This window comes from Tachyglossus aculeatus, chromosome 16 (genome assembly GCF_015852505.1).
Source record: "Tachyglossus aculeatus isolate mTacAcu1 chromosome 16, mTacAcu1.pri, whole genome shotgun sequence".
Classification (NCBI taxonomy): domain Eukaryota; kingdom Metazoa; phylum Chordata; class Mammalia; order Monotremata; family Tachyglossidae; genus Tachyglossus; species Tachyglossus aculeatus.
In genome coordinates, this window is record NC_052081.1 from 45,548,711 (window position 1) to 45,573,411 (window position 24,701).

The window sequence follows — 24,701 nt, forward strand, 5'->3', positions numbered from 1 at the left end:
CTCTGCACATAGTAAGCGCTCAATAAATACGATTGATTGATTGATTGATTGATAATACCGGGCCAGGCCGGCGGGTCACACGGAATCCCGGCCCCTCGGAAGAGCCAGGGAATATGGTAAGCTGATCGAAGGGCGAGAAGGTGGAAGGACAAATCCGTAACGATAGCGGCAGCGTTTCTTAAGCGCTTACTACGTGCCGAGCACCGCGTTAAGCACAGGGATAGATCAACCAATCAATCAATCGTATTTATTGAGCGCTATGTGCAGAGCACTGTACTAAGCGCTTGGGAAGAACAAATTGGCAACACACAGAGACAGTCCTTACCCAACAGTGGGCTCACAGTCTAAAAGGGGGAGACAGAGAACAAAACCAAACATACCAACAAAATAAAATAAATAGGATAGAAATGTACAAGTAAAATAAATAAATAAATAAATAAATAAATAAATAAATAAATAAATAAATAAATAGAGTAATAAATATGTACAACCATATATACATATATACATAGATACAAGATAAGTGCTTACTACATGCCAAGCACCACGCTAAGCACGAGGATAGATACAAGATAAGCGGATCGGACACAGTCCCTGCCCCTCACGGGACTCACAGGCTAAGAGGGAGGGAGGACAGGCATTTTATCCCCATTTTAAAGACGGGGTAACTGAGGCCCAGAGAAGTGAAGTCAGCCCAGAGAAGTGAAGCCCCTTAAGCGGGGTCACACAGCAGACAGGTGGCGGAGGCAGGATTAGAACCCGGGTCCTCTGACTCCCAAGCGCACGCTCTCCACATTAGAAAAAAGCACTTGGATGGGGAGGCGTTTGTGGCTCTTTGTGCTAGGCTTGCAAACCAGGCCCCTGTCAACAATGTCCCAGACTCAAGTCATGGGTTCTAATTCCGGCTCCACCACTGGTCTGCTGTTGACCTTGGGGAAAACGCTTCACTTCCTCTGTGCCTCAGTTCCCTCATCTGGAAAACGGGGATTGAGACTGTAAGCCCCACGTGGGACAGGGACTGTATCCAATCTGATTTGCTTGTATTCATTCATTCATTCACTCAATCGTATTTATTGAGCGCTTACTGTGTGCAGAGCACTGTACTAAGCACTTGGGAAGTACAAGTTGGCAACATATAGAGACGGTCCCTACCCAACAGAGGGCTCACAGTCTAGGCGGGGGAGACAGACAACAAAACAAAACAAAACATATTAACAAAATAAAATAGAATAAATATGTACAAATCAAATAAACAAATAATCAATCGTATTTATTGAGCGCTTACTGTATGCAGAGCACTGTACTAAGCGCTTGGGAAGTACAAGTTGGCAACATATAGGGACAGTCCCTACCCAACAGTGGGCTCACAGTCTAGAAGGGGGAGACAGAGAACAAAACAAAACATATTAACAAAATAAAATAGACAGAATAGATATGTACAAGTAAAATAAATACAGTAATAAATACGTACAAACATATATACATATATACAGGTGCTGTGGGGAAGAGAAGGAGGTAAGGCGGGGGGAATGGGGAGGGGGAGAGGAAGGACTCGATGGAACAGTTGGTTCCTCCCACCACAGCACTTAGTACAGCACCTGGCACACGGCAAGGTCCTTAACAAATATCAATCAATCAATCAATCAATTGCATTTATTGAGCGCTTATTGTGTGCAGAGCACTGTACTAAGCGCTTGGGAAGTACAAGTTGGCAACGTATAGAGACGGTCCCTACCCAACAGCAGGCTCACAGTCTAGAAGGGGGAGACAGAGAACAAAACCAAACATACTAACAAAATAAAATAAATAGAATAGATATGTACAAGTAAAATAAATAGAGTAATAAATACGTACAAACATATATACATATATACAGGTGCTGTGGGAAAGGGAAGGAGGTAAGGTGGGTGGAATAATAATAATAATGGCATTTATTAAGTGCTTACTATGTGCAAAGCACTGTTCTAAGCACTGGGGAGGTTACAAGGTGATCAGGTTGTCCCACAGGGGGTTCACAGTCTTCATCCCCATTTTCCAGATGAGGGAACTGAGGCACAGAGAATAATAATAATAACAATAATGGCATTTGTTAAGCGCTTACTACGTGCAAAACACTGTTCTAAGCGCTGGGAAGTGAAGTGACTTGCCCACAGTCACACGGCTGACAAGTGGCAGAGCCGGGATTGGAACCCGTGACCTCTGACTCCCAAGCCCGGGCTCTTTCCATTGAGCCACGCTGCTTCTCATGGGGAGGATGGGGAGGGAGAGAATGGGGAGGGGGAGAGGAAGGACTAGATGTAACAGTTGGTACAAGGCCCTGCTGAGAGCTCACCTCCTCCAGGAGGCCTTCCCAGACTGAGCCCCTTCCTTCCTCTCCCCCTCGCCCCCCTCTCCATCCCCCCATCTTACCTCCTTCCCTTCCCCACAGCACCTGTATATATGTAGATATGGTTGCACATATTTATTACTCTATTTATTTATTTATTTTACTTGTACATTTCTATCCTATTTATTTTATTTTGTTGGTATGTTTGGTTCTGTTCTCTGTCTCCCCCTTTTAGACTGTGAGCCCACTGTTGGGTAGGGACTGTCTCTATGTGTTGCCAATTTGTACTTCCCAAGCGCTTAGTACAGTGCTCTGCACATAGTATGCGCTCAATAAATACGATTGATTGATTGATTGATTGATTGGTACCTCCCACCACAGCGCTTAGTACAGCACCCGGCCCACGGCAGGGTCCTTAACAAATATCACAATTATTATTCATCATCATCATCATCAATCGTATTGATTGAGCGCTTACTATGTGCAGAGCACTGTACTAAGCGCTTGGGAAGTACAAACTGGCAACATATAGAGACGGTCCCTACCCAACAGTGGGCTCACGGTCTAAAAGAGTAATATTATTATTACTAACTGCCCTTTCTCCTCCCTCCCCTGTCTCCCGCCCTCCAGGAAGCGGGCTTCATTAGGAATTCGGCCTCACGGAAAACGTCGAGCGGATAGTAGAAAATGAGAAGATTAACGCGGAGAAGACGTCAAAGCAGAAGGTGGACCTTCAGTCACTGCCCACGCGGGCCTATCTGGATCAGACCGTTGTACCGATCTTATTACAGGGACTTGCCGTGCTTGCAAAGGAGAGTTTCCCGAGTTCCCCATCAAAGAATGCCCTTCAAGGCCCTGCTGAGAGCTCACCTCCTCCAAGAGGCCTTCCCAGACTGAGCCCCTTCCTTCTTCTCCCCCTCGCCCCCCTCTCCATCCCCCCCATCTTACCTCCTTCCCTTCCCCACAGCACCTGTATATATGTTTGTACATATTTATTACTCTATTTATTTTACTTGTACATATCTATTCTATTTATTTTATTTTGTTAGTATGTTTGGTTTTGTTCTCCGTCTCCCCCTTTTAGACTGTGAGCCCACTGTTGGGCAGGGACTCTAGATGTTGCCAATTTGTGCTTCCCAAGCGCTTAGTACAGTGCTCTGCACATAGTAAGCGCTCAATAAATACGATTGATTGATTGATTGATTCTGGCCCACGCGGGGGGCCCCTCCTCCGTTCCCGGGGAGTCTCCCAAGTGTGGCCCCAAGAAGGGGGGGATTCGGGAAGCCCGACTCTACCTTCCTGGTGGGCGTGGAGCCAGAAGATGCAGAGGTGTGGGAATCTCAGGGGGCCGCCCAGGGGACCCCCGCCTTCCTCCGCCTGCTGCCGGCGGAGAAACTCGCTGTGGGAGATGCCCGTCTCTTCAAACACCTGCAAGCTCCTACGGCGGCACGAAGGAGAAAGACACGGGCACACCTTGATGGACGGCGCGGGAAGCGGATCTCTGCTCTGCGCGCTCGGGCTTAGCCCGGGGGAGGTCGGTGGGGAGGACATCACTGGCTCTCACGGGGTGACCTCTAGAAACACCGTGGCGGAGGGGATAGAGCCCAAGCCCGGGGGTCGGGTCATGGGTTCTAATCCCGGCTCCGCCACTCGTCTGCCGTGAGACCTTAGGCAAGTCACTTCACTCCCCCGGGCCTCATCTGTAAAAGGGGGATTGAGACTGGGAGCCCCACGTGGGACAGGGACCGTGTCCAACCCGATTACCTTGTATCTGCACCGGCGTTTAGAACTTGGCACATAGTAAGCGCTTAATCAAAGCCACAATTATTCCTCATTCATTCATTCAATCGTATTGATTGAGCGCTTACTGTGTGCAGAGCACTGGACTCAGCGCTTGGGAAGTACAAGTGGGCAACATCTAGAGACGGTCCCTACCCAACAGTGGGCTCACAGTCTAGAAGGGGGAAACAGAGAACAAAACAAAACATATTAACAAAATAAAATAAATAGAATTAATATGTACAAATAAAATAAATAAATAAATAAAGTGACAAATGCGTACAAACATATATACATATATACAGCATATATACATATATGTACATATACATATATACAGGTGCTGTGGGGAGGGGAAGGAGGTAAGGTAATACTATTATTAACAGTATTATCTCGAGAAGCAGTGTGGCTCAGTGGAAAGAGCCCGGGCTTTGGAGTCAGAGATCATGGGTTCAAATCCCGGCTCCGCCAACTGTCAACTGTGTGACTTTGGGCAAGTCACTTCACTTCTCTGGGCCTCAGTTCCCTCATCTGTAAAATGGGGGTGAAGACTGTGAGCACCACATGGGACTACCTGATTACCCTGTAACATCCCCAGCGATTAGAACAGTGCTTTGCACATAGTAAGCGCTTTTTATTCTAATTATTTTATTTTGCTAATATGTTTTGTTTTGTTCTCTGTCTCCCCTTCTAGACTGTGAGCCCACTGTTGGGCAGGGACCGTCTCTATATGTTGCCAACTTGTACTTCCCAAGTGCTTAGTACAGTGCTCTGCACACAGTAAGCGCTCAATAAATACGATTGAATGAATGAATAAATGCCATCATTATTATTATTATCTTGGGTGGACCGGGGGAGAAGGGGACCGAGGTCAGCGTGATCCTCCCTCTAGTAGCAAAGGCTGCTGAGCGGATTTGGTCACAGATAACAGACTCTGTCCTCCCCACTCTGCACCCAAGAGCTTTCCCACCGGGAATCGGCTAAACCGGTCCAGTAACTCCGGTGCTCGTCACTCCCGCAGAGGAGAAGGAGGGCAGGCAGAGGGAGGGCCTGTCTGGGAGAGTTCGTTGCAAGCCGACAAGTCTGGTCTCGTGGCGGTGCCTTACCCAAAGTGGAGAGGCACGTCACACATCTGGTCCTCCAACTTTCCTTTCTGAATGCCTCTGAGGCCAAAGAGGCACTCTTCCGCCTCACTGACTCTGTGCTCCACAGACCCAGAGATCCCTGGGGAATGGGCAGGATCCATTCTCAGGCCTCCGGCCCCCAGCCGAGGGATTCAACCCCCAAAATCTCTGCTCCTACTCCTACTCCTCACCCTGGGCTTCAAGGCTGTCCATCCCCTCGCCCCCTCCTACCTCACCTCCCTTCTCTCCTTCTCCAGCCCACCCTGCACCCTCCGCTCCTCTGCTGCTAATCTCCTCACCGTACCTCATTCTCACCTGTCCCGCCATCGACCCCCGGCCCACGTCATCCCACGGGCCTGGAATGCCCTCCCTCTGCCCATCCGCCAAGCCAGCTCTCTTCCTCCCTTCAAGGCCCTACTGAGAGCTCACCTCCTCCAGGAGGCCTTCCCAGACTGAGCCCCTTCCTTCCTCTCCCCCTCGTCCCCCTCTCCATCCCCCCCATCTTACCTCCTTCCCTTCCCCACAGCACCTGTATATATGTTTGTACATATTTATTACTCTTTTTATTTATTTATTTATTTTACTTGTACCTATCTATTTATTTTATTTTGTTAGTATGTTTGGTTTTGTTCTCTGTCTCCCCCTTTTAGACTGTGAGCCCACTGTTGGGTAGGGACTGTCTCTATACGTTGCCAACTTGTACTTCCCAAGCGCTCTGCACACAGTAAGCGCTCAATAAATACGATTGATGATGACGATGACAATGGCTCCCTGACGTTCTGGGATAGCTCGGACCCATTGTCCCGGCCTTCTTCTCCCGCTAAAGCCCGGATCCCAGTGGGGTCAGAGGTCAGTGGCCACACTCAATGGCCTCTTGTGGGGATAAGCACGAAGGCAACCACCTAGGCCACAGAGACCCTCCCTGAGCAGGGCCCTAGTGGGCCCTCGTGATCGCTTAACTTCCCTAAGCCTCCACTGCCTCATCCGTAAAATGGGGGAAAAGATACTTTCTCTATCTCCCTCTCCGACTGTGAGTCCCAGCTGGGAGAGTCGGGGACCTCTTTTTTTTATTTGGTATTTGTCAAGCACTTACTACGGGCCTGACACTGCACTAAGCGCTGGGGTAGATACAAGATTGGACACAATCCCTGTCCCACCTGGGGCTCAGTCTCAATCCCCATTTTCCAGACGAGGTAACTGAGGCACAGAGAAGTGTCTTGCCCAAGATCACCCAGCAGACAGGTGACGGAGCTGGGATTAGAACCCAGGTCCTTCCGACTTCCAAGCCCGTGCTCTATTCACTAGGCCATGTTGCTTCTCTGATCTGAACCCCCTCAATTGTTCTCCATTCTGGCCCAGTTTCCCCCATCCCCTCCAAATCATTCATTCATTCAATCCTATTTATTGAGCGCTGACTGTGTGCTTACTGTAAGCACTTGGGAAGTCCGAGTTGGCAACATATAGAGACGGTCCCAACCCAACAATGGGCTCACGGTCTAGAAGGGGGAAATTAATGAGTTCTCGCGCATCTAAGGCTCCTCTGGTAAGACTGCGGCCACCGTCCCCCTGGCTGGTGAGGCTCTGTGGGGAAAGGCGAGGTCAGGGGGACTGGGAGGGGATTGGGAAGATTTGGTCCCAGTCCGGTGGCCACGAGAGCCACGCTGGCCATGTGCCGCCCGCTCGATCAGGAAGCCAATCCCGGCGGGAGCGGATCGGCGGCCGACCGTGGACAATCCCACTCGAGCGAAGGGTGGATGGGGGTGAAGGGACGTGGCGCACCCCTCTCACCTGGACAGCTTGCGTTTGTCGTGCGGGTGCAGTGTGGCGGCCCTTTGGGGGTCCACCAGGCTCAGGCGCCGATGCAGCTCCGGCCCATCCAGCTTTTCCAGCTCGACTTTCCTGTCGATCGCCATGGCCTCGCCGCCGCTGGCAGATGGGCCGGGGTGGGGGGCTTCCTGTTGAGTGAAAAACACGCTTATTAGGGGCGGGGACACCTCTCCTTCAAGAGGCTTACCTTGATTAATGCCCCCTTCCTCCGCCCCCAGTTTTCTCAGTCATATTCATTCAATCGTATTTATTGAGCCCTTACTGTGTGCAGAACACTGTCCTAAGCGCTTGGTAAGCACTGTGAGCCCACTGTTGGGTAGGGACTGTCTCTATATGTTGCCAATTTGTACTTCCCAAGCGCTTAGTACAGTGCTCTGCACATAGTAAGCGCTCAATAAATATGATTGATGATGATACAAGTTGGCAACATATATTCATTCATTCATTATTGAGCGCTTACTGTGTGCAGCGCACTGTACTAGGCGTTTGGGAAGTACAAGTTGGCAACACAGAGAGACGGTCCCTACCCAACAACGGGCTCACAGTCTAGGAGGGGGTGACAGACAACAAAACAAAACATGTGGACGGGTGTCGAGTCATCAGAATAAATAGAAATAAAGCTAGATGCACATCATTAACAAAATAAATAGAATAGTAAATATGGACAAGTAAAATAGAGTAATAAATCTGCACAAATATATATACAAGTACTGTGGGGAGGGGAAGGAGGTAGGGCAGGGGGGATGGGGAGGAGGAGAGGAAAAAGGGGGCTCGGTGTGGGAAGGCCTCCTGGAGGAGGTGAGCTCTCAGTAGGGCTGTGAAGGGAGGAAGAGAGCTGGCTTGGCGGATGCGTGGAGGGAGGGCATTCCGGGCCAGGGGAATGACGGCGGGACAGGCAAGAAGGAGGCCCAGTGAGGAGGTGAGCGGTGGCAGAGGAGCAGAGGGTGCGGGCTGGGCTGGAGAAAGACAGAAGGGAGGTGAGGTAGGAGGGGGCGAGGGGATGGACAGCCTTGAAGCCGAGAGTACAGTACAGTGTACAGTCAGTACAGTGCCTGGCACATAGTAAGCACTATGTGCATATATGACCCAAAGAGCTCCTTAAGTCCCCAAGTGTACTGTTTTTATTTAATTTTGTTCATTCAACTGTGTACTGTCATCAATTTAATCATCAATTCACGTCCATCGCCTCCCCGATTAAATTACAGGATTCTCGACGGCAGGAACGTTTACTGCTCTTCGCCCCTTATACAATCTTTAGCTCGAGCTGCTCTACTCGGTCCAGCCCGCCCAGGGAGCCCAATCTTCTCAATGAGACCCCCGGGGCCCCGGCGTTTTGCCAAGCCACCCCCGGTCGGAGAGTTCGGCGGGGGCGGGTGAAGCGGGGAGCCCCCGGGATCTGTCCCCCGCCATTCCGGGCTGAATCAGACTTTAATGGACTGTTAGCTTCCGCGGAGATCCTTATTAATCCAGCTTTCCCAGGCACCGACGGTGGCCCCAGGCCAGCCCGGGGGGGCCGGCTTCATGGAAGGGGCTGCCGCTTTGTTGCAGGTAATAAGTGGGAAAATTACACTTCTTTGCGCGTAAGGAAGCCCGGCCTGAAACCAGCTTCCTTCTCCTTCCCGGCCACTGCCGCGCCAGCCCGAGGCTTACCTTGGTATCGATCAGGACCTTCCAGAGGAGGGACTCGATGTAATAGTTGGTGCCTCCCACTACAATCGGGATCTTCTTTCGCCCAAATATGTCTTCGATGTGTGTAGTTAAGGATGGAGCCACCGGCCCCTCCGAGGAACCGGCGGGAAACTCCAGGCCCACCCAGAGATCCCGCCGCTTCCGGTCACCGTGGTCACTGGATTCCCGGCCGCCCTCGGCCCAGGTGACCACCCACCCGATCGGCTGGAGGGCGGAGCGGTCAGAGGAAGGAGGAGGGAGGTGAAATTCCCAGCTCCTTGTACTTGCTCACCCAGGGGTCTCCTGGGGTTTATTCCCGGCCTTCCCAGATGGGCCTCCCTTCTCCACCCCACTTTTCCAGGATGTGGAATGGCCAACTTATGTTGCCAACTTATATTACGTTGCCACCTTGTACTTCCTAAGTGCTTAGTACAGTGCTCTGCACACAGTAAGCGCTCAATAAATACGATTGATTGATTGGACCCTAGCATCCTGACTCCCAGGCCTGTGGGCTTCCTGTTCAGCCACACCTTTGTTTAATAATAATAATAATAATAATGGTATTTATTAAGCTTATGTTGCCACCTTGTACTTCCCAAGTGCTTAGTACGGTGTTCTGCACACAGTAAGCGCTCAATAAATACAATTGATTGATTGGACCCAAGAATCCTGACTCCCAGGCCTGTGGGCTTCCTGTTCAGCCACACCTTTGTTTAATAATAATAATAATAATGGTATTTATTAAGCACTTACTATGTGCAAAGCACTGTTCTAAGCGCTGGGGAGGTTCCACATGGGACAACCTGATCACCCTGTAACCTCCCCAGCGCTTCGAACAGTGCTTTGCACATAATAAGCCCTTAATAAATGCCATCATTATTATTATAAGGTGATCAGGCTGTCCCACGGGGGGCTCACAGTCTTAATCCCCACTTCACAGATGGGAACTGAGGCCCAGAGAAGCGACTTGCCCCAAGTCACCCAGTCGACCAGTGGCGGGGCCGGCATTTGAACCCACGACCTCTGACTCCAAAATCCGGGCTCTTTCCACTGAGCCAAGCTGCTTCTCTAACGACTATTGGGGGATGATGCTGGAAGAACGGTGAATAATAATAATAACAATTATGATGGTATTTATTAAGCGCTTACTACGTGCAAAGCACTGTTGTGAATGCGAGTCTCCCGTCTGCTCCCTCGGTCCCGGGATCGGTGAGCGGATGCTCTCACTCACAAACCCACCCACCCACCCAGGGTGATCTATACGTCCCCGGCCCAGCCGGGGTCCTTTTTTTACAGTAGCCACTGACCAGGCACTTGTTGGCCCTGGCTACTGGTGACCCCCCCCCCAACCCGCTTCGCCCCCCAGGACGGCCGCCCGGCCTCCCGCCAAAGGATATCAGGGCCGTTGCCTTGTTCCTGAAGTCCACCACGGTGTAATTAGTGGTGAGGGGATCCACAAAGCTGATCATGTGATGCTTGCAGAGTCTCTGCTCTTGAGGGGAGACCTTGTTGGTGATGATATCTAGCCCTTTGTAAACCTGTGGGAGAGAGACACGGCAAGTCACTTCTCCAGGCCTCAGTTGCCTCATCTGCAAAATGGGGATTAAGGCTGTGAGCCCCACGTGGGACAACCTTGTATCCCCCCACCTCTTAGAACAATGCTCTGCTTAACAAATACCATCATTATTATTATTCATCGGGATGAGAAAAGGCATCGATTATCTAGACTGTGAGCCCACTGTTGGGTAGGGACTGTCTCTATATGTTGCCAACTCGGACTTCCCAAGCGCTTAGTACAGTGCTCTGCACACAGAAGGCGTTCAATAAATACAACTGATTGATTGATTGATTATCCGTCCCCAGGGGTGGGTATATATTAACGTCTGTCTCCCCCTCTAGACTGTAGGCTTGTTGCGGGCAGGGAACGTGCCTGCTAATTTTGTGCCTCTGTGCCCTGCTAAGCGCTTAATACGGTGCTCTGCACATAGTAAGCGCTCAGGAAATACGATTGATGGATTGATGTACGTTTGTACACACACTAACACACGTGCGCACGGCCGTCCCGGGCCGCCGGTGAGGATCGGCCGGAACGCGTCACCCCTGCCCGCCTTGGCGTTGCTCGGTGCGGAGCCGGACCTTGACGGGGAGCCCAGCTCTCCCCGCTTCCCGGGGGACCCCGAGGGTCGCCCTCACGCAGTCCTGAGAATCAATCAATCAATCAGTCGTATTTATTGAGCGCTTACTGTGTGCAGAGCACTGTACTAAGCGCTTGGGAAGTCCAAGTCGGCAACATCTAGAGACGGTCCCTACCCAACAGTGGGCTCGCAGTCTAGAAGGGGGAGACAGGGAACAAAACCAAACATATTAACAAAATAAAATAAATAGAATAGATATGTACAAGTAAAATAGAGTAATAAATATGTACAAACATATCTACATATATACAGGTGCTGTGGGGAAGGGAAGGAGGTAAGATGGGGGGGATGGAGAGGGGAGGAGGGGGAGAGGAAGGAGGGAGCTCAGTGTGGGAAGGCCTCCTGGAGGAGGTGAGCGCTCAGTAGGGTTTTGAAGGGAGGAAGAGAGCTAGCTTGGCGGATGGGCAGAGGGAGGGCATTCCAGGCCCGGGGGAGGACGTGGGCCGGGGGTCGATGGCGGGACAGGACGGCTGAGTAGGTGCGAATGAGGTTGTCCTTAATGTAACTTGGTGATAACAAGGGCCTTTTTCCCGGGCGGGGGGCGGGGGACGCTGTTCTAAGCGCTGGGGAAGGTTACAAGGTGATCAGGTTGTCCCACTGGGGGCTCACAGTCTTAATCCCCATTTTACAGATGAGGGAAGTGAAGTGGCTTGCCCAAAGTCACACGGCTGATAAGTGGAGGGGCCGGGATTCAGCGTGGCTCAGTGGGAAAAGCCCGGGCTTTGGAGTCGGAGGTCCGGGGTTCAAATCCCGGCTCCGCCAACTGTCAGCTGGGTGACTTGGGGCAAGTCACTTCACTTCTCTGAGCCTCGGTTCCCTCATCTGGAAAACGGGGATTAAAACTGTGAGCCCCCTGTGGGACAACCTGATCACCTTGTAACCTTCCCCAGCGCTTAGAACAGTGATTTGCACATAGTAAGCGCTTAATAAATACCATCATTATTATTATTCAAACCCATGACCTCTGACTCCAAAGCCCGGGCTCTTTCATTCATTCATTCATTCAATCGTATTTATTGAGCGCTTACTGTGTGCAGAGCACTGTACTAAGCGCTTGGGAAGTACAAGTTGGCAACATATATTCATTCACTCATTACTGAGCGCTTACTGTGTGCAGAGCACTGTGCTCTTTCCACTGAGCCATGCTGCTTCTCGATGCACTGACTCCTTTGGGTTCTCCAGCCCCTCCCTAAAAATAGGGAAAGTTGCAGAAGTAAACGCTGAGTCCCTAGGGCGCCGGGGATTCCTCGGAAAACCGAAATTAGCCAAAAAGTTTTCGCTCTGTGACCATGTTTAGGACCTCAAGGTTGAAGCATCCTTGATTCGACTCTTTTCTATTTTCAGCCTCTCTGCGGTATTCAAGATAACCTCTTCGATCCAGACTAATCCCTCATTTCCCCTAAACGCCCTCCCTTCTGCGTCACCCTTGCGCTTGGATTTCTACCCTTCATTCACCCCAACCTCAGCCCTGCAGCACTCATGATCATATAATAATAATAATAATGATGGCATTTATTAAGCACTTACTATGTGCAAAGCACTGTTCTAAGCATATCTGTAATTGTATTTTAATGTCTGACTCCCCCTCAAGACTAAGTTCTTTGTGGGCAGGAACGTGTCTACCGCCCTGTCGTATTATACTCTCCCAAATGATGATGGTGATGGTATTTATTAAGCGCTTACTATGGGTAAAGCACTGTTCTAAGCGCTGGGGAGGTTACAAGGTGATCAGGTTGTCCCATGGGGGGCTCACAGTCTTATTAGACTGTGTGTCTTTTAGACTGTGAGCCCACTGTTGGGTAGGGACTGTCTCTATATGTTGCCAACTTGTACTTCCCAAGCACTTAGTACAGTGCTCTGCACACAGTAAGCGCTCAATAAATATGATTGATTGATTGATTATTACTCTATTTATTTATTTATTTTGCTTCTACACATCTATTCTATTTATTTTATTTTGTTAATATGTTTTGTTTCGTTCTCTGTCTCAATCAATCAATCAATCGTATTTATTGAGCGCTTACTGTGTGCAGAGCACTGTACTAAGCGCTTGGGAAGTCCAAGTTGGCAACATGTAGAGACAGTCCCTACCCAACAGCGGGCTCACAGTCTAGAAGGGGGAGACAGAGAACAAAACCAAACATACTAACAAAATAAAATAAATAGAATAGATATGTACAAGTAAAATAAATAGAGTAACAAATATGTACAAACATATATCCATATATAAAGGTGCTGTGGGGAAGGGAAGGAGGTAAGGCGGGGGGATGGAGAGGGAGTGGAGGGGGAGAGGAAGGAGGGGGCTCAGTGTGGGAAGGCCTCCTGGAGGAGGTGAGCTCTCAGTAGGGCCTTGAAGGGAGGAAGAGAGCGAGCTTGGCGGATGGGCAGAGGGAGGCCATTCCAGGCCCGGGGGAGGATGCGGGCCGGGGGTCGATGGCTGGGAAGTATCTCCCCAAAGTCAATCAATCAATCAATCATATTTATTGAGGGCTTACTGTGTGCAGAGCACTGTACTAAGCACTTGGGAAGTACAAGTCGGCAACACTGAGTCAGCCCTCAATAAATACGACTGACTGACCGCGTTGGCTGGGCGTCCACGGGTGGGAAAGGGGGCACGGCCCCATCGGGGCTTGGTGCCAGAGAGACGGCGGGCGGCCCCTCGCCAGTCGAGCGGCTCGGCCCTCGGAGAGGGACAACTGACAAAGGGCTACTGTGTCTTGGACGCCCAGCGGGCCTATCGCCACCCCAGGTGGCCCACTGGCCCCCTGCCCGCCTCGGCAGCCGCGACTTCCACGCCGACAGCTGCCCAAACACGAGCGGCATTGATGGGCTCTCTGCACTGGACGCCTCCTCTCAACGGCCGGGGGGGTCTCGCCGGGCCGGTCCCTGTCAGTTACGATTGAATTAGCTTGTCCCTCCCCCAGCGCTTAAAGAATAGCGCCTGGCACATAGTAAGCGCTTAACGTGTGCATTCAGCCTTAATTCTATTTGTTCTGACGACTTGCCGCCTGTCCACGTGTTTCGTTTTGTTGTCCGTCTCCCCCTTCTAGACTGTGAGCCCGTTGTTGGGTAGGGACCGTCTCGGTATGTTGCCTATTTGTACTTCCCAAGCGCTTAGTACAGTGCTGTGCACACACTAAGCGCTCAATAAATACAATTGAATGAATGACGCCTGTCCACATGTTTTGTTTTGTTGTCCGTCTCCCCCTTCTAGACTGTGAGCCCGTTGTTGGGGAGGGACCATCTCGGTATGTTGCCTATTTGTACTTTCCAAGCGCTTAGTACAGTGCTGTGCACACACTAAGCGCTCAATAAATACGATTGAACAAATGACGCCTGTCCACATGTTTTGTTTTGTTGTCCGTCTCCCCCTTCTAGACTGTGAGCCCGTTGTTGGGTAGGGACCATCTCTGTATGTTGCTGATTTGTACTTCCCAAGCGCTTAGTACAGTGCTGTGCACACAGTAAGCGCTCAATAAATACGATTGAACGAATGAACGAATGACGCCTGTCCGCACGTTTTGTTTTGTTGTCCGTCTCCCCCTTCTAGACTGTGAGCCCGTTGTTGGGTAGGGACCATCTCGGTATGTTGCCGATTTGTACTTCCCAAGCGCTTAGTACAGTGCTGTGCACACAGTAAGCGCTCAATAAATACGATTGAATGAATGAACGAATGACGCCTGTCCACGTGTTTCGTTTTGTTGTCCGTCTCCCCCTTCTAGACTGTGAGCCCGTTGTTGGGTAGGGACCGTCTCTGTATGTTGCCGATTTGTACTTCCCAAGCGCTTAGTACAGTGCTGTGCACGGTAAGCGCTCAATAAATACGACTGAATGAATGAACGAATGACGCCTGTCCACATGTTTCGTTTTGTTGTCTGTCTCCCCCTTCTAGACTGTGAGCCCGTTGTTGGGTAGGGACCGTCTCTCTATGTTCCCAATTTGTACTTCCCAAGCGCTTAGTACAGTGCTGTGCACATAGTAAGCGCTCAATAAATACAATTGAATGAATGAATGAATGACTTACGCTTGAGTGACGGGAATTTCGAGGAGACAGAGGCCCCACAGTGCCCTCCGCCCACCCCACCGGACCCTGGGTTATTTATGCCCATCTACCTCACCACCAACCTCATTCATTCAATCGTATTTATTGAGCGCTTACTGTGTGCAGAGCATTCATTCATTCAATTCATTCATTCCTTCAATCGTATTTACATTTAATAAATACGTAATAAATTGTCATAAATACGATTGAAGGAATGAATGAATGAATTTATTGAGCGCTTACTGTGCGCAGAGCACTGTACTAAGCGCTTGGGAAGTACAAGTTGGCAACATATAGAGACGGCTCCTACCCAACAACGGGCTCACAGTCTAGAAGGGGGGAGACAGACAACAAAACAAAATATATTAACAAAATAAAATAAATAGAACAGTAAATATGTCCACGTCCTGCCTCTGGCCTGGAATGCCCCCCTCATATCCGACAGAAGATATAGGAAGCAGCGTGGCTCAGTGGAAAGAGCATGGGCTTTGGAGTCAGAGGTCATGGGTTCAAATCCTGGCTCCACCACTTATCAGCTGTGTGACTTTGGGCAAGTCACTTCACTGCTCTGGGCCTCAGTTCCCTCATCTGTAAAACGAGGATAAAGACTGTGAGCCCCATGTGGGACAACCTGATCACCTTGAAACCTCCCCAGCGCTTAGAACAGTGCTTTGCACATAGTAAGCGCTAAATAAATGTCATTATTATTATTATTATTATTATTATTACCACCCAACAACGGGCCCACAGTCTAGAAGGGGGAGACAGGCAACAAAACAAAATATACTAACAAAATAAAATAAATAGAACAGTAAATATGTCCATGTCTTGCCTCTGGCCTCTAATGCCCCCCTCATAACCGACAGAAGATATAGGAAGCAGCGTGGCTCAGTGGAAAGAGCACGGGCTTTGGAGTCAGAGGTCATGGGTTCAAATCCCAGCTCCGCCACTTATGAGCTGTGTGACCTTGGGCAAGTCACTTAACTTCTCGGGGCCTCAGTTACCTCATCTGTAAAATGAGGATTAAGTCTGTGAGCCCCCCGTGGGGCAACCTGATCACTTTGTATTCCCCCCCAGCGCTTAGAACAGTGCTTCGCACATAGTAAGCGCTTTACAAATGCTATCATTATTATTATTAATAAATATGACTGAATGAATCAATCAATCGTATTTATTGAGCGCTTACTGTGTGCAGAGCACTGTGCCCTGAATGAATGAATGAATTTGCCCCTTCAGCAAGTAAACCCTAAACTATAAGATTTTTGTGGGTAGGGATCTTGTCTATACTGACCCCTCCCACAAACTTACCACAGTGCCCTGCACACAGTAGGCGCTCAATAAATACCACTGACTGATTTTCCTTGGGCGAGATGTTATATAGGTTGGGGTCCGATGGCTTCTGAAGACATTCCCAAGTAAGTGAGGGGTCTCTTCTGCAGAAGTAGCTTTCCTAAATACCACCGACTGATTTTCCTTGGGCGAGATGTTATATAGGTTGGGGTCCGATGGCCTCTGAAGACATTCCCAAGTGAGGGGTCTCTTCTGCAAAAGTAGCTTTCCTAAATACCACTGACTGATTTTCCTTGGGCGAGACGTCATATAGGTTGGGGTCCGATGGCTTCTGAAGACATTCCCAAGTAAGTGAGGGGTCTCTTCTGCAAAAGTAGCTTTCCTAAATACCACTGACTGATTTTCCTTGGGCGAGATGTTATATAGGTTGGGGTCCGATGGCCTCTGAATCAATCAATCAATCAATTGTATTTATTGAGTGCTTACTGTGTGCAGAGCACTGTACTAAGTGCTTGGGAAGTACAAATTGGCAACATATAGAGACAGTCCCTACCCAGCAGTGGGCTCACAGTCTAAAAGGAGGAGACAGAGAACAAAACCAAACATACTAACAAAATAAAATAAATAGAATGGATATATACAAGTAAAATAAATAAATAAATAAATAAATAGAAGACATTCCCAAGTAAGTGAGGGGTCTCTTCTGCAAAAGTAGCTTTCCTAAATACCACTGACTGATTTTCCTTGGGTGAGATGTTATATAGGTTGGGGTCCGATGGCTTCTGAAGACATTCCCAAGTAAGTGACGGGTCTCTTCTGCAAAAGTAGCTTTCCTAAATACCACCGACTGATTTTCCTTGGGCGAGATGTTATACAAGTTGGGGTCCGATGGTCTCTGAAGACATTCCCAAGTAAGTGAGGGGACTCTTCTGCAAAAGTAGCTTTCCTAAATACCCCTGACTGATTTTCCTTGGGCGAGATGTTATATAGGTTGGGGTCCGATGACTTCTGAAGACATTCCCAAGTAAGTGAGGGGACTATTCTGCTCTTCCCTTGAAGGGAAGTGGCTGAGTCAAGGACTTGCAGCTAATGCCAAGGAAAAGTATCCTGCATTGTACTGAAATTTCACCGTTGATTTATCAGTCTTTAAGCACCTGATAGCCACAGATATTCACTCAGCCTTCCAACCAGCAAATTAAACTCATCCCCCATTCTGAGACTCCAGGGAGGTTCCCACAGGGAACAAAGTACCTTCCCTTCCTCTCCATAAAAACCGGTCCCTGAAGGAAGACAGTAATGTGCTTTAAGATTCTGGGATGCCCCAACGTATTATTTAGGTTCTGCAGGGAACCTTGGGTCCCACGGGCAGACAAGAAATATTCATGGAGGAAATTGGTTGAAACTGCTCATCTCCACCGGTTCATTCCTTCTTCTCCGCATCCACTTCTCTCCTGGTGATTGGTGACTTTTCCCTCTTTTGGTCCCCAATTCCAGTCTGTCTTTGTTCTTGGATGGGGAGAGAGAGACTGTGCCTCTGTGTTTGGGGGGACAGTCACGTCTAACCCTGCTTTTTTATGGTATTTGTTACGCACTTACTATGTGTCAGACACCCTTCTAAGCCCTGGGGTAGGTACAAGGTAATTCATTCATTCATTCAATCGTATTTATTGAGCGCTTACTGTGTGCAGAGCACTGGACTAAGCGCTTGGGAAGTCCAAGTGGGCAACATATAGAGACGGTCCCTACCCAACAGTGGGCTCACAGTCTAGAACTAGGTTGATACAGTCCCTGTCCTGCATGGAGTTCTAAGTAGGAGAGAGAATGGGTAGCCCCATTTTACAGCTGAGGAAACTGAGGCCCAGAGAGTTGAAGTGACTGGCCCAAGGTCGCACAGCAAGCAACGGGCAGAGCTAGGATTAGAACCCAGTTCCTTCTGATGCCCAGGCCCGTGCTCTATCCACTAGGCCAGGCTGTTTTTCGATCCCACTTCTACGACCTAGTTTGTGGTTTCCGTTTCTAACTTGAGTAATAATAATAATAATAATAATAATAATAATAATAATAATAATAATAATAATAATAATGGCATTTATTAAGCCCTTACTACGTGCCAAGCACTGTTCTAAGCGCTGGGGAGGTTACAAGGTAATCAGGTTGTCAGGAGGGGCTCACGGTCTTAATCCCCATTTTCCAGATGAGGGAACTGAGGCCCAGAGAAGTGAAGTGACTTGCCCAAAGTCACACAGCTGACAATTGGCAGAGCCCGGATTTGAACCCATGACCTCAATCAATCAATCGTATTTATGGAGCGCTTACTGTGTGCAGAGCACTGGACTAAGCGCTTGGGAAGTACAAGTTGACAACATATAGAGACAGTCCCTACCCAACAGTGGGCTCACAGTCTAAAAGGGGGAGACAGAGAACAAAACCAAACATAGTAACAAAATAAAATAAATAGAATAGATATGTACAAGTAAAATAAATAAATAAATAAATAGAGTAATAGAGACCTCTGACTCCAAAGCCCGGGCTCTTTCCACTGAAGATGCTGGAGCCCATGCACTCATTCATTCATTCAATCGTATTTATTGAGCGCTTACTGTGTGCAGAGCACTGTACTAAGCGCTTGGTATCTAAGCGGGCCCCTGCTTGATATGGAGAGGATTTATGTCCCGGTATGCGGCTTTTTTGTGGGGGTGGGAGCGCTTGGTATCTAAGCGGGCCCCTGCTTGATATGGAGAGGATTTATGTCCCCGGAATGTGGCTTTTTTGTGGGGGTGGGAGTTTTTGGTATAAATTTCTGAGGGATGAGGGTGTGGGAGAAAGTTGGGTGTGTACCCTGTCCAGATTATATTGGCAGGAATTTGTGGGAGCGTTGGGAAGATCACATGCAGTGAGCATCCAGGGAAAGCAAGTCACAGCTATATTTGTGTGTGTGTGTGTGTCTGAGGTTGTGGTGAGTGTGTTACTGGGGATGGGACCCGTCTGCACGTATGTGTGGGTGGGCGGGTGGTATAATAATAATGGCATTTATTAAGCGCTTACTATGTGCACAGCACTGTTCTAAGCGCTGGGGAATTTACAAGGTGATCACGTTGCCCCGTGTGGGGCTCACAGTCTTAATCCCCATTTTACAGATGAGGTAACTGAGGCTCAGAGAAGTTAAGTGACTTGCCCAAAGTCACACAGCTGACGAGCGGTGGAGCCGGGATTTGAACCCATGACCTCCGACTCCAAAGCCCGGGCTCTTTCCACTGAGCCACGCTGCTTCTCTATGTCTGTCTGACATATGCGGGGGCGGGGGGGGCGGTCCGTTTTCAGCCAAGGCCGGGATGAGTGGGATCGTCCGCGGTCCAACGCGTGTGTGATGAAAGGAACTAATAATAATGATGGTATTTGTTAAGCTCCTACTATGTGCCAAGCATTCATTCATTCAATATTTATTGAGCACTTGCGGTCCAACGCGTGTGTGATGAAAGGAACTAATAATAATGATGGTATTTGTTAAGCTCCTACTATGTGCCAAGCATTCATTCATTCAATATTTATTGAGCACTTGCGGTCCAACGCGTGTGTGATGAAAGGAACTAATAATAATGATGGTATTTGTTAAGCTCCTACTATGTGCCAAGCATTCATTCATTCATTCATTCATTCAGTCGTATTTATTGAGCGCTTGCGGTCCAACGCGTGTGTGATGAAAGAAACTAATAATAATGATGGTATTTGTTAAGCTCCCTACTATGTGCCAAGCATTCATTCATTCATTCAATCGTATTTATTGAGCGCTTGCGGTCCAATGCGTGTGTGATGAAAGGAACTAATAATAATGATGGTATTTGTTAAGCTCCTACTATGTGCCAAGCATTCATTCATTCAACATTTATTGAGCACTTGCGGTCCAACACGTGTGTGATGAAAGAAACTAATAATAATGATGGTATTTGTTAAGCTCCCTACTATGTGCCAAGCATTCATTCATTCAATCGTATTTATTGAGCGCTTGCGGTCCAACACGTGTGTGATGAAAGGAACTAATAATAATGATGGTATTTGTTAAGCTCCTACTATGTGCCAAGCATTCATTCATTCAATATTTATTGAGCACTTGCGGTCCAATGCGTGTGTGATGAAAGAAACTAATAATAATGATGGTATTTGTTAAGCTCCAAATATGTGCCAAGCATTCATTCATTCATTCAATCGTATTTATTGAGCGCTTACTGTGTGCAGAGCACTGTACTAAGCTCTTGGGAAGTACAAGTTGGCAACAGCTGGGACAAGTCGGCACTGTTCTACGCGCTGGGGTAATAATAATAACAGTAATAATAATAATAATGATGGCATTTGTTATGCACTTACTATCCATTCATTCATTCAATCCTATTTATTGAGCACTTACTGTGTGCAGAGCACTGTACTAAGTGCTTGGGAAGTACAAGTTGGCAATAATTGGAACAAGTTGGCACTGTTCTACGCGCTGGGGTAATAACAATAACAGTAATAATAATAATAATGATGATGGCATTTGTTAAGCGCTTACTATTCATTCATTCATTCAATCCTATTTATTGAGCGCTTACTGTGTGCAGAGCACTGGACTAAGCGCTTGGGAAGTGCAAGTTGGCAACATATAGAGACGGTCCCTACCCAACAGCAGGCTCACAGTCTATGTGCAGAGCACTGTTCTAAGCGCTGGGGGGGGATACAAGGTGATCAAGTTGTCCCACGGGGGGCTCACAGTCTTAATCCCATTTTACAGATTATTATTATTATTATTATTATGGCATTTATTAAGCGCTTACTATGTGCAAAGCACTGTTCTAAGTGCTGGGGAGGTACAAGGTGATCAGGTTGTCCCATGTGGGGCTCACAGTCTTAATCCCCATTTTACAGATGAGGTAACTGAGGCACAGAGAAGTGAAGTGAATTGCCCAAGATCACGAGGTAACTGAGGCTCAGAGAAGTTAAGTGACTTGCCCAAGATCACACGGCAGACATGTGGTGGAGACGGGATTCGAACCCAGGACCTCTGACTCCAAAGCCTAGCGCTTAGTACAGTGCCTTGCGCACAGTAAGCGCTTAAATACCACAATTATTATCATTATTTTTTTTAGAAGCAGAGCGGCCTAGCCCGCTGTTGGGTAGAGACCGTCTCTATATGTTGCCAATTTGTACTTCCCGAGCACTTAGTACAGTGCTCTGCACACAGTAAGCGCTCCATAAATACGATTGATTGATTAATAAATGCCATCATTATTATTATTATTATTATTATTATTATTCTCCACTCCTCAGTTTCCTCATCTGCAAAGTGGGGATTAAAAATAACCCAACTTGGAGAGGCAGTGTGGTCTAGTGGGTAGAAGGACCTGGGTTCTAATCCCGGCTGCGCCATTTGTCAGCTGGGGAGTTCACTTCACTTCTCTGGAACTGTTCCCTCGTCTGTAAAATGGGGATTAAGACTGTCAGCCCTATGGGGGACAGGGACTGTGCCCAGCCCAATTTCCTTAGCTCCACTCCGGAGCTTAGTACAGTGCCTGGCACCTAATAATAGTAATAATAAAGATGGTATTTGTTAAGCGCTTACTATGTGCCAAGCACTTTTCTAAGCGCTGAGGTAGATAGATGCGAGGTGATCGGGTTGTCCCACGTGGGGCTGACATCTTAATCCCCATTTTACAGGTGAGGTAACTGGGGCACACAGTAAGCGCTGAGCAAATTCCGTTATTATTACAATTATTATTATGAGGGGTTGTGCTAGGGTGGTATGGGCGTGGGAATCATCATCATCAATCGTATTTATTGAGCGCTTACTATGTGCAGAGCACTGGACTAAGCGCTTGGGAAGTACAAATTGGCAACATATAGAGACAGTCCCTACCCAACAGTGGGCTCACAGTCTAAAATGTTTGGGGAAACGCCACTGTGGGTAGGGCAGTGCATATGTGGGGGTGTATATTCATTCATTCATTCAATCATATTTATTGAGCGCTTACTGTGTGCAGAGCACTGTACTAAGCGCTTGGGAAGTACAAGCTGGCAACATATAGAGACGGTCCCTACCCAACAGCGGGCTAAGCACTGTTCTAAGCGTTGGGGAGGTTACAAGGTGATCAGGTTGTCCCACGGGGGGCTCACAGTCTTCATCCCCAATTTACAGATGAGGTAACTGAGGCCCAGAGAAGTGAAGTGACTTGCCCAAAGTCGCCCAGCTGACAGTTGGCGCAGCCGGGATTTGAACCCACAACCTCTGACTCTAAAGCCCGGGCTTTGGCAACCCAACAGCGGGCTCACATAATAATGATTGCATTTATTAAGCGCTTACTATGTGCAAAGCACTGTTCTAAGCGCTGGGGAGGTCACAAGGTGATCAGGTTGTCCCACGGGGGGGCTCATACTCTTCATCCCCATTTTACAGATGAGGGAACTGAGGCCCAGAGAAGTGAAGTGACTTGCCCAAAGTCGCCCAGCTGACAGTTGGCGCAGCCGGGATTTGAACCCACGACCTCTGACTCTAAAGCCCGGGCTTTGGCAACCCAACAGCGGGCTCACATAATAATGATGGCATTTATTAAGCGCTTCCTATGTGCAAAGCACTGTTCTAAGCGCTGGGGAGGTTACAAGGTGATCAGGTTGTCCCACGGGGGGCTCACAGTCTTCATCCCCATTTTCCAGATGAGGGAACTGAGGCCCAGAGAAGTGAAGTGGTTTGCCCGAAGTCACCCAGCTGACAATTTTCTAGACTGTGAGCCCGCTGTTGGGTAGGGACCGTCTCTATATCATCATCAATTGTATTTCTTGAGCGCTTACTGTGTGCAGAGCACTGCACTAAGCGCTTGGGAAGTACAAACTGGCAACATATAGAGACAGTCCCTACCCAACAGTGGGCTCACAGTCTATATGTTGCCAACTTGGACTTCCCAAGCGCTTAGTACAGTGCTCTGCACACAATAGGCGCTCAATAAATACGATTGAATTGAACAATTGAATGAACTGGCGGAGCTGGGATTTGAACCCATGACCTACCCTCCCAGTGCTTAGAACAGTGCTTTGCAGATATGTTTGGTTTTGTTCTCCGTCTCCCCCTTTTAGACTGTGAGCCCACTGTTGGGTAGGGACTGTCTCTATATGTTGCCAACTTGTACTTCCCAAGCGCTTAGTACAGTGCTCTACACACAGTAAGCGCTCAATAAATACGATTGATTAATTGATTGATTAACAAATGGCAACATTATTATTATTACTATTATTCCCTACGTGTACATGTGAGTACGAGTGTGGAGGGGCCGGGGTGGGGGCCACCTTACCCTAATAGGCAGAGTTCAAAAAATGAAAGCTTGGCAGAGAAGCAAAATATAAAAACTCACAATAAAATTGATCAAGATCATTGAACTGCTGGGGCTGACCTGGGGGTTGAAAGAGAGAACCCATGGTGTTATTAAATAATAAATAATTGCACCCTGGCAAATCCAGAGTGCTTAATACTCTTCAAAGCCCTTCGCAAGCGTTAATTAATCCCTTTACCCTGCAATGAAGGAAATAAATGTAATTAGCTTCACTTTACGGATGCTCTTCCTAACTCCTGGAAGTTGGACTCTTCTACGTGCACCATTTTATCTAGGTCGGATCCCGATTTCCAAATTCAGGGGCAAATGGTAACCCAAGAGTCTAAGCCTTTAAGCAGGTTTTATTTTACTTGTACATTTCTATCCTACTTATTTTATTTTGTTGGTATGTTTGGTTCTGTTCTCTGTCTCCCCCTTTTAGACTGTGAGCCCACTGTTGGGTAGGGACTGTCTCTATGTGATGCCAATTTGTACTTCCCAAGTGCTTAGTACAGTGCTCTGCACATAGTAAGCGCTCAATAAATACGATTGATTGATTGATTGATTAAGCAGGTGGCTCAATGTATTCTATTTATTTTATTTTGTGAATATGTTTTGTTGTCTGTCTCCCCCTTCTAGACTGTGAGCCCGCTGTTGGGTAGGGACCGTCTCTCGATGTTGCCAACTTGGACTTCCCAAGCGCTTAGAACAGTGCTCTGCACACAGTAAGCGCTCAATAAATATGATTGATTGATTCTAAGCGCTGGGGAGGTTACAAGGTGATCAGGTTGTCCCACGGTGGCGCTTAGTCTTCATCCCCATTTTACAGACGAGGGAACTGAGGCCCAGAGAAGTGAAGTGACTTGCCCAAAGTCACCCTGCTGACAATCTTCTAGACTGTGAGCCCACTGTTGGGTAGGGACTGTCGCTATATGTCGCCAACTTGGACTTCCCAAGCGCTTAATCCAGTGCTCTGCACACAGTAAGCGCTCAATAAATGTGATGGATTGACTATTTTACTTGTACATATCTATTCTATTTATTTTGTGAATATGTTTTGTTGTCTGTCTCCCCCTTCTAGACTGTGAGCCCGCTGTTGAGTAGGGACCGTCTCTAGATGTT

At 48.3% G+C, this 24,701-nt stretch overlaps 2 protein-coding genes across 2 annotated transcripts in view; one reads left to right on the forward strand and one right to left on the reverse strand.

The window, feature by feature from the left end:
- Nucleotides 1-24,701, reverse strand: part of TRIT1 (tRNA isopentenyltransferase 1) — a 40,345-nt gene that overhangs the window by 13,524 nt on the left and 2,120 nt on the right. The window contains exons 2-5 of the mRNA XM_038758064.1: nucleotides 10,122-10,262; nucleotides 8,707-8,805; nucleotides 7,018-7,184; nucleotides 3,622-3,764 (exon numbers count right to left, since the gene is read on the reverse strand). Coding sequence (XP_038613992.1) covers nucleotides 3,622-3,764; nucleotides 7,018-7,184; nucleotides 8,707-8,805; nucleotides 10,122-10,262 — 550 coding nt within the window. The remainder of the gene's footprint in view (nucleotides 1-3,621; nucleotides 3,765-7,017; nucleotides 7,185-8,706; nucleotides 8,806-10,121; nucleotides 10,263-24,701) is intronic.
- Nucleotides 871-3,171, forward strand: LOC119937970 (protein dpy-30 homolog; the record flags this gene model as incomplete). Its single annotated transcript, XM_038757599.1, has 2 exons — nucleotides 871-885; nucleotides 2,974-3,171. Coding segments are annotated over exons 1-2 (213 nt in total), but the record flags the coding sequence as incomplete, so codon positions are not given.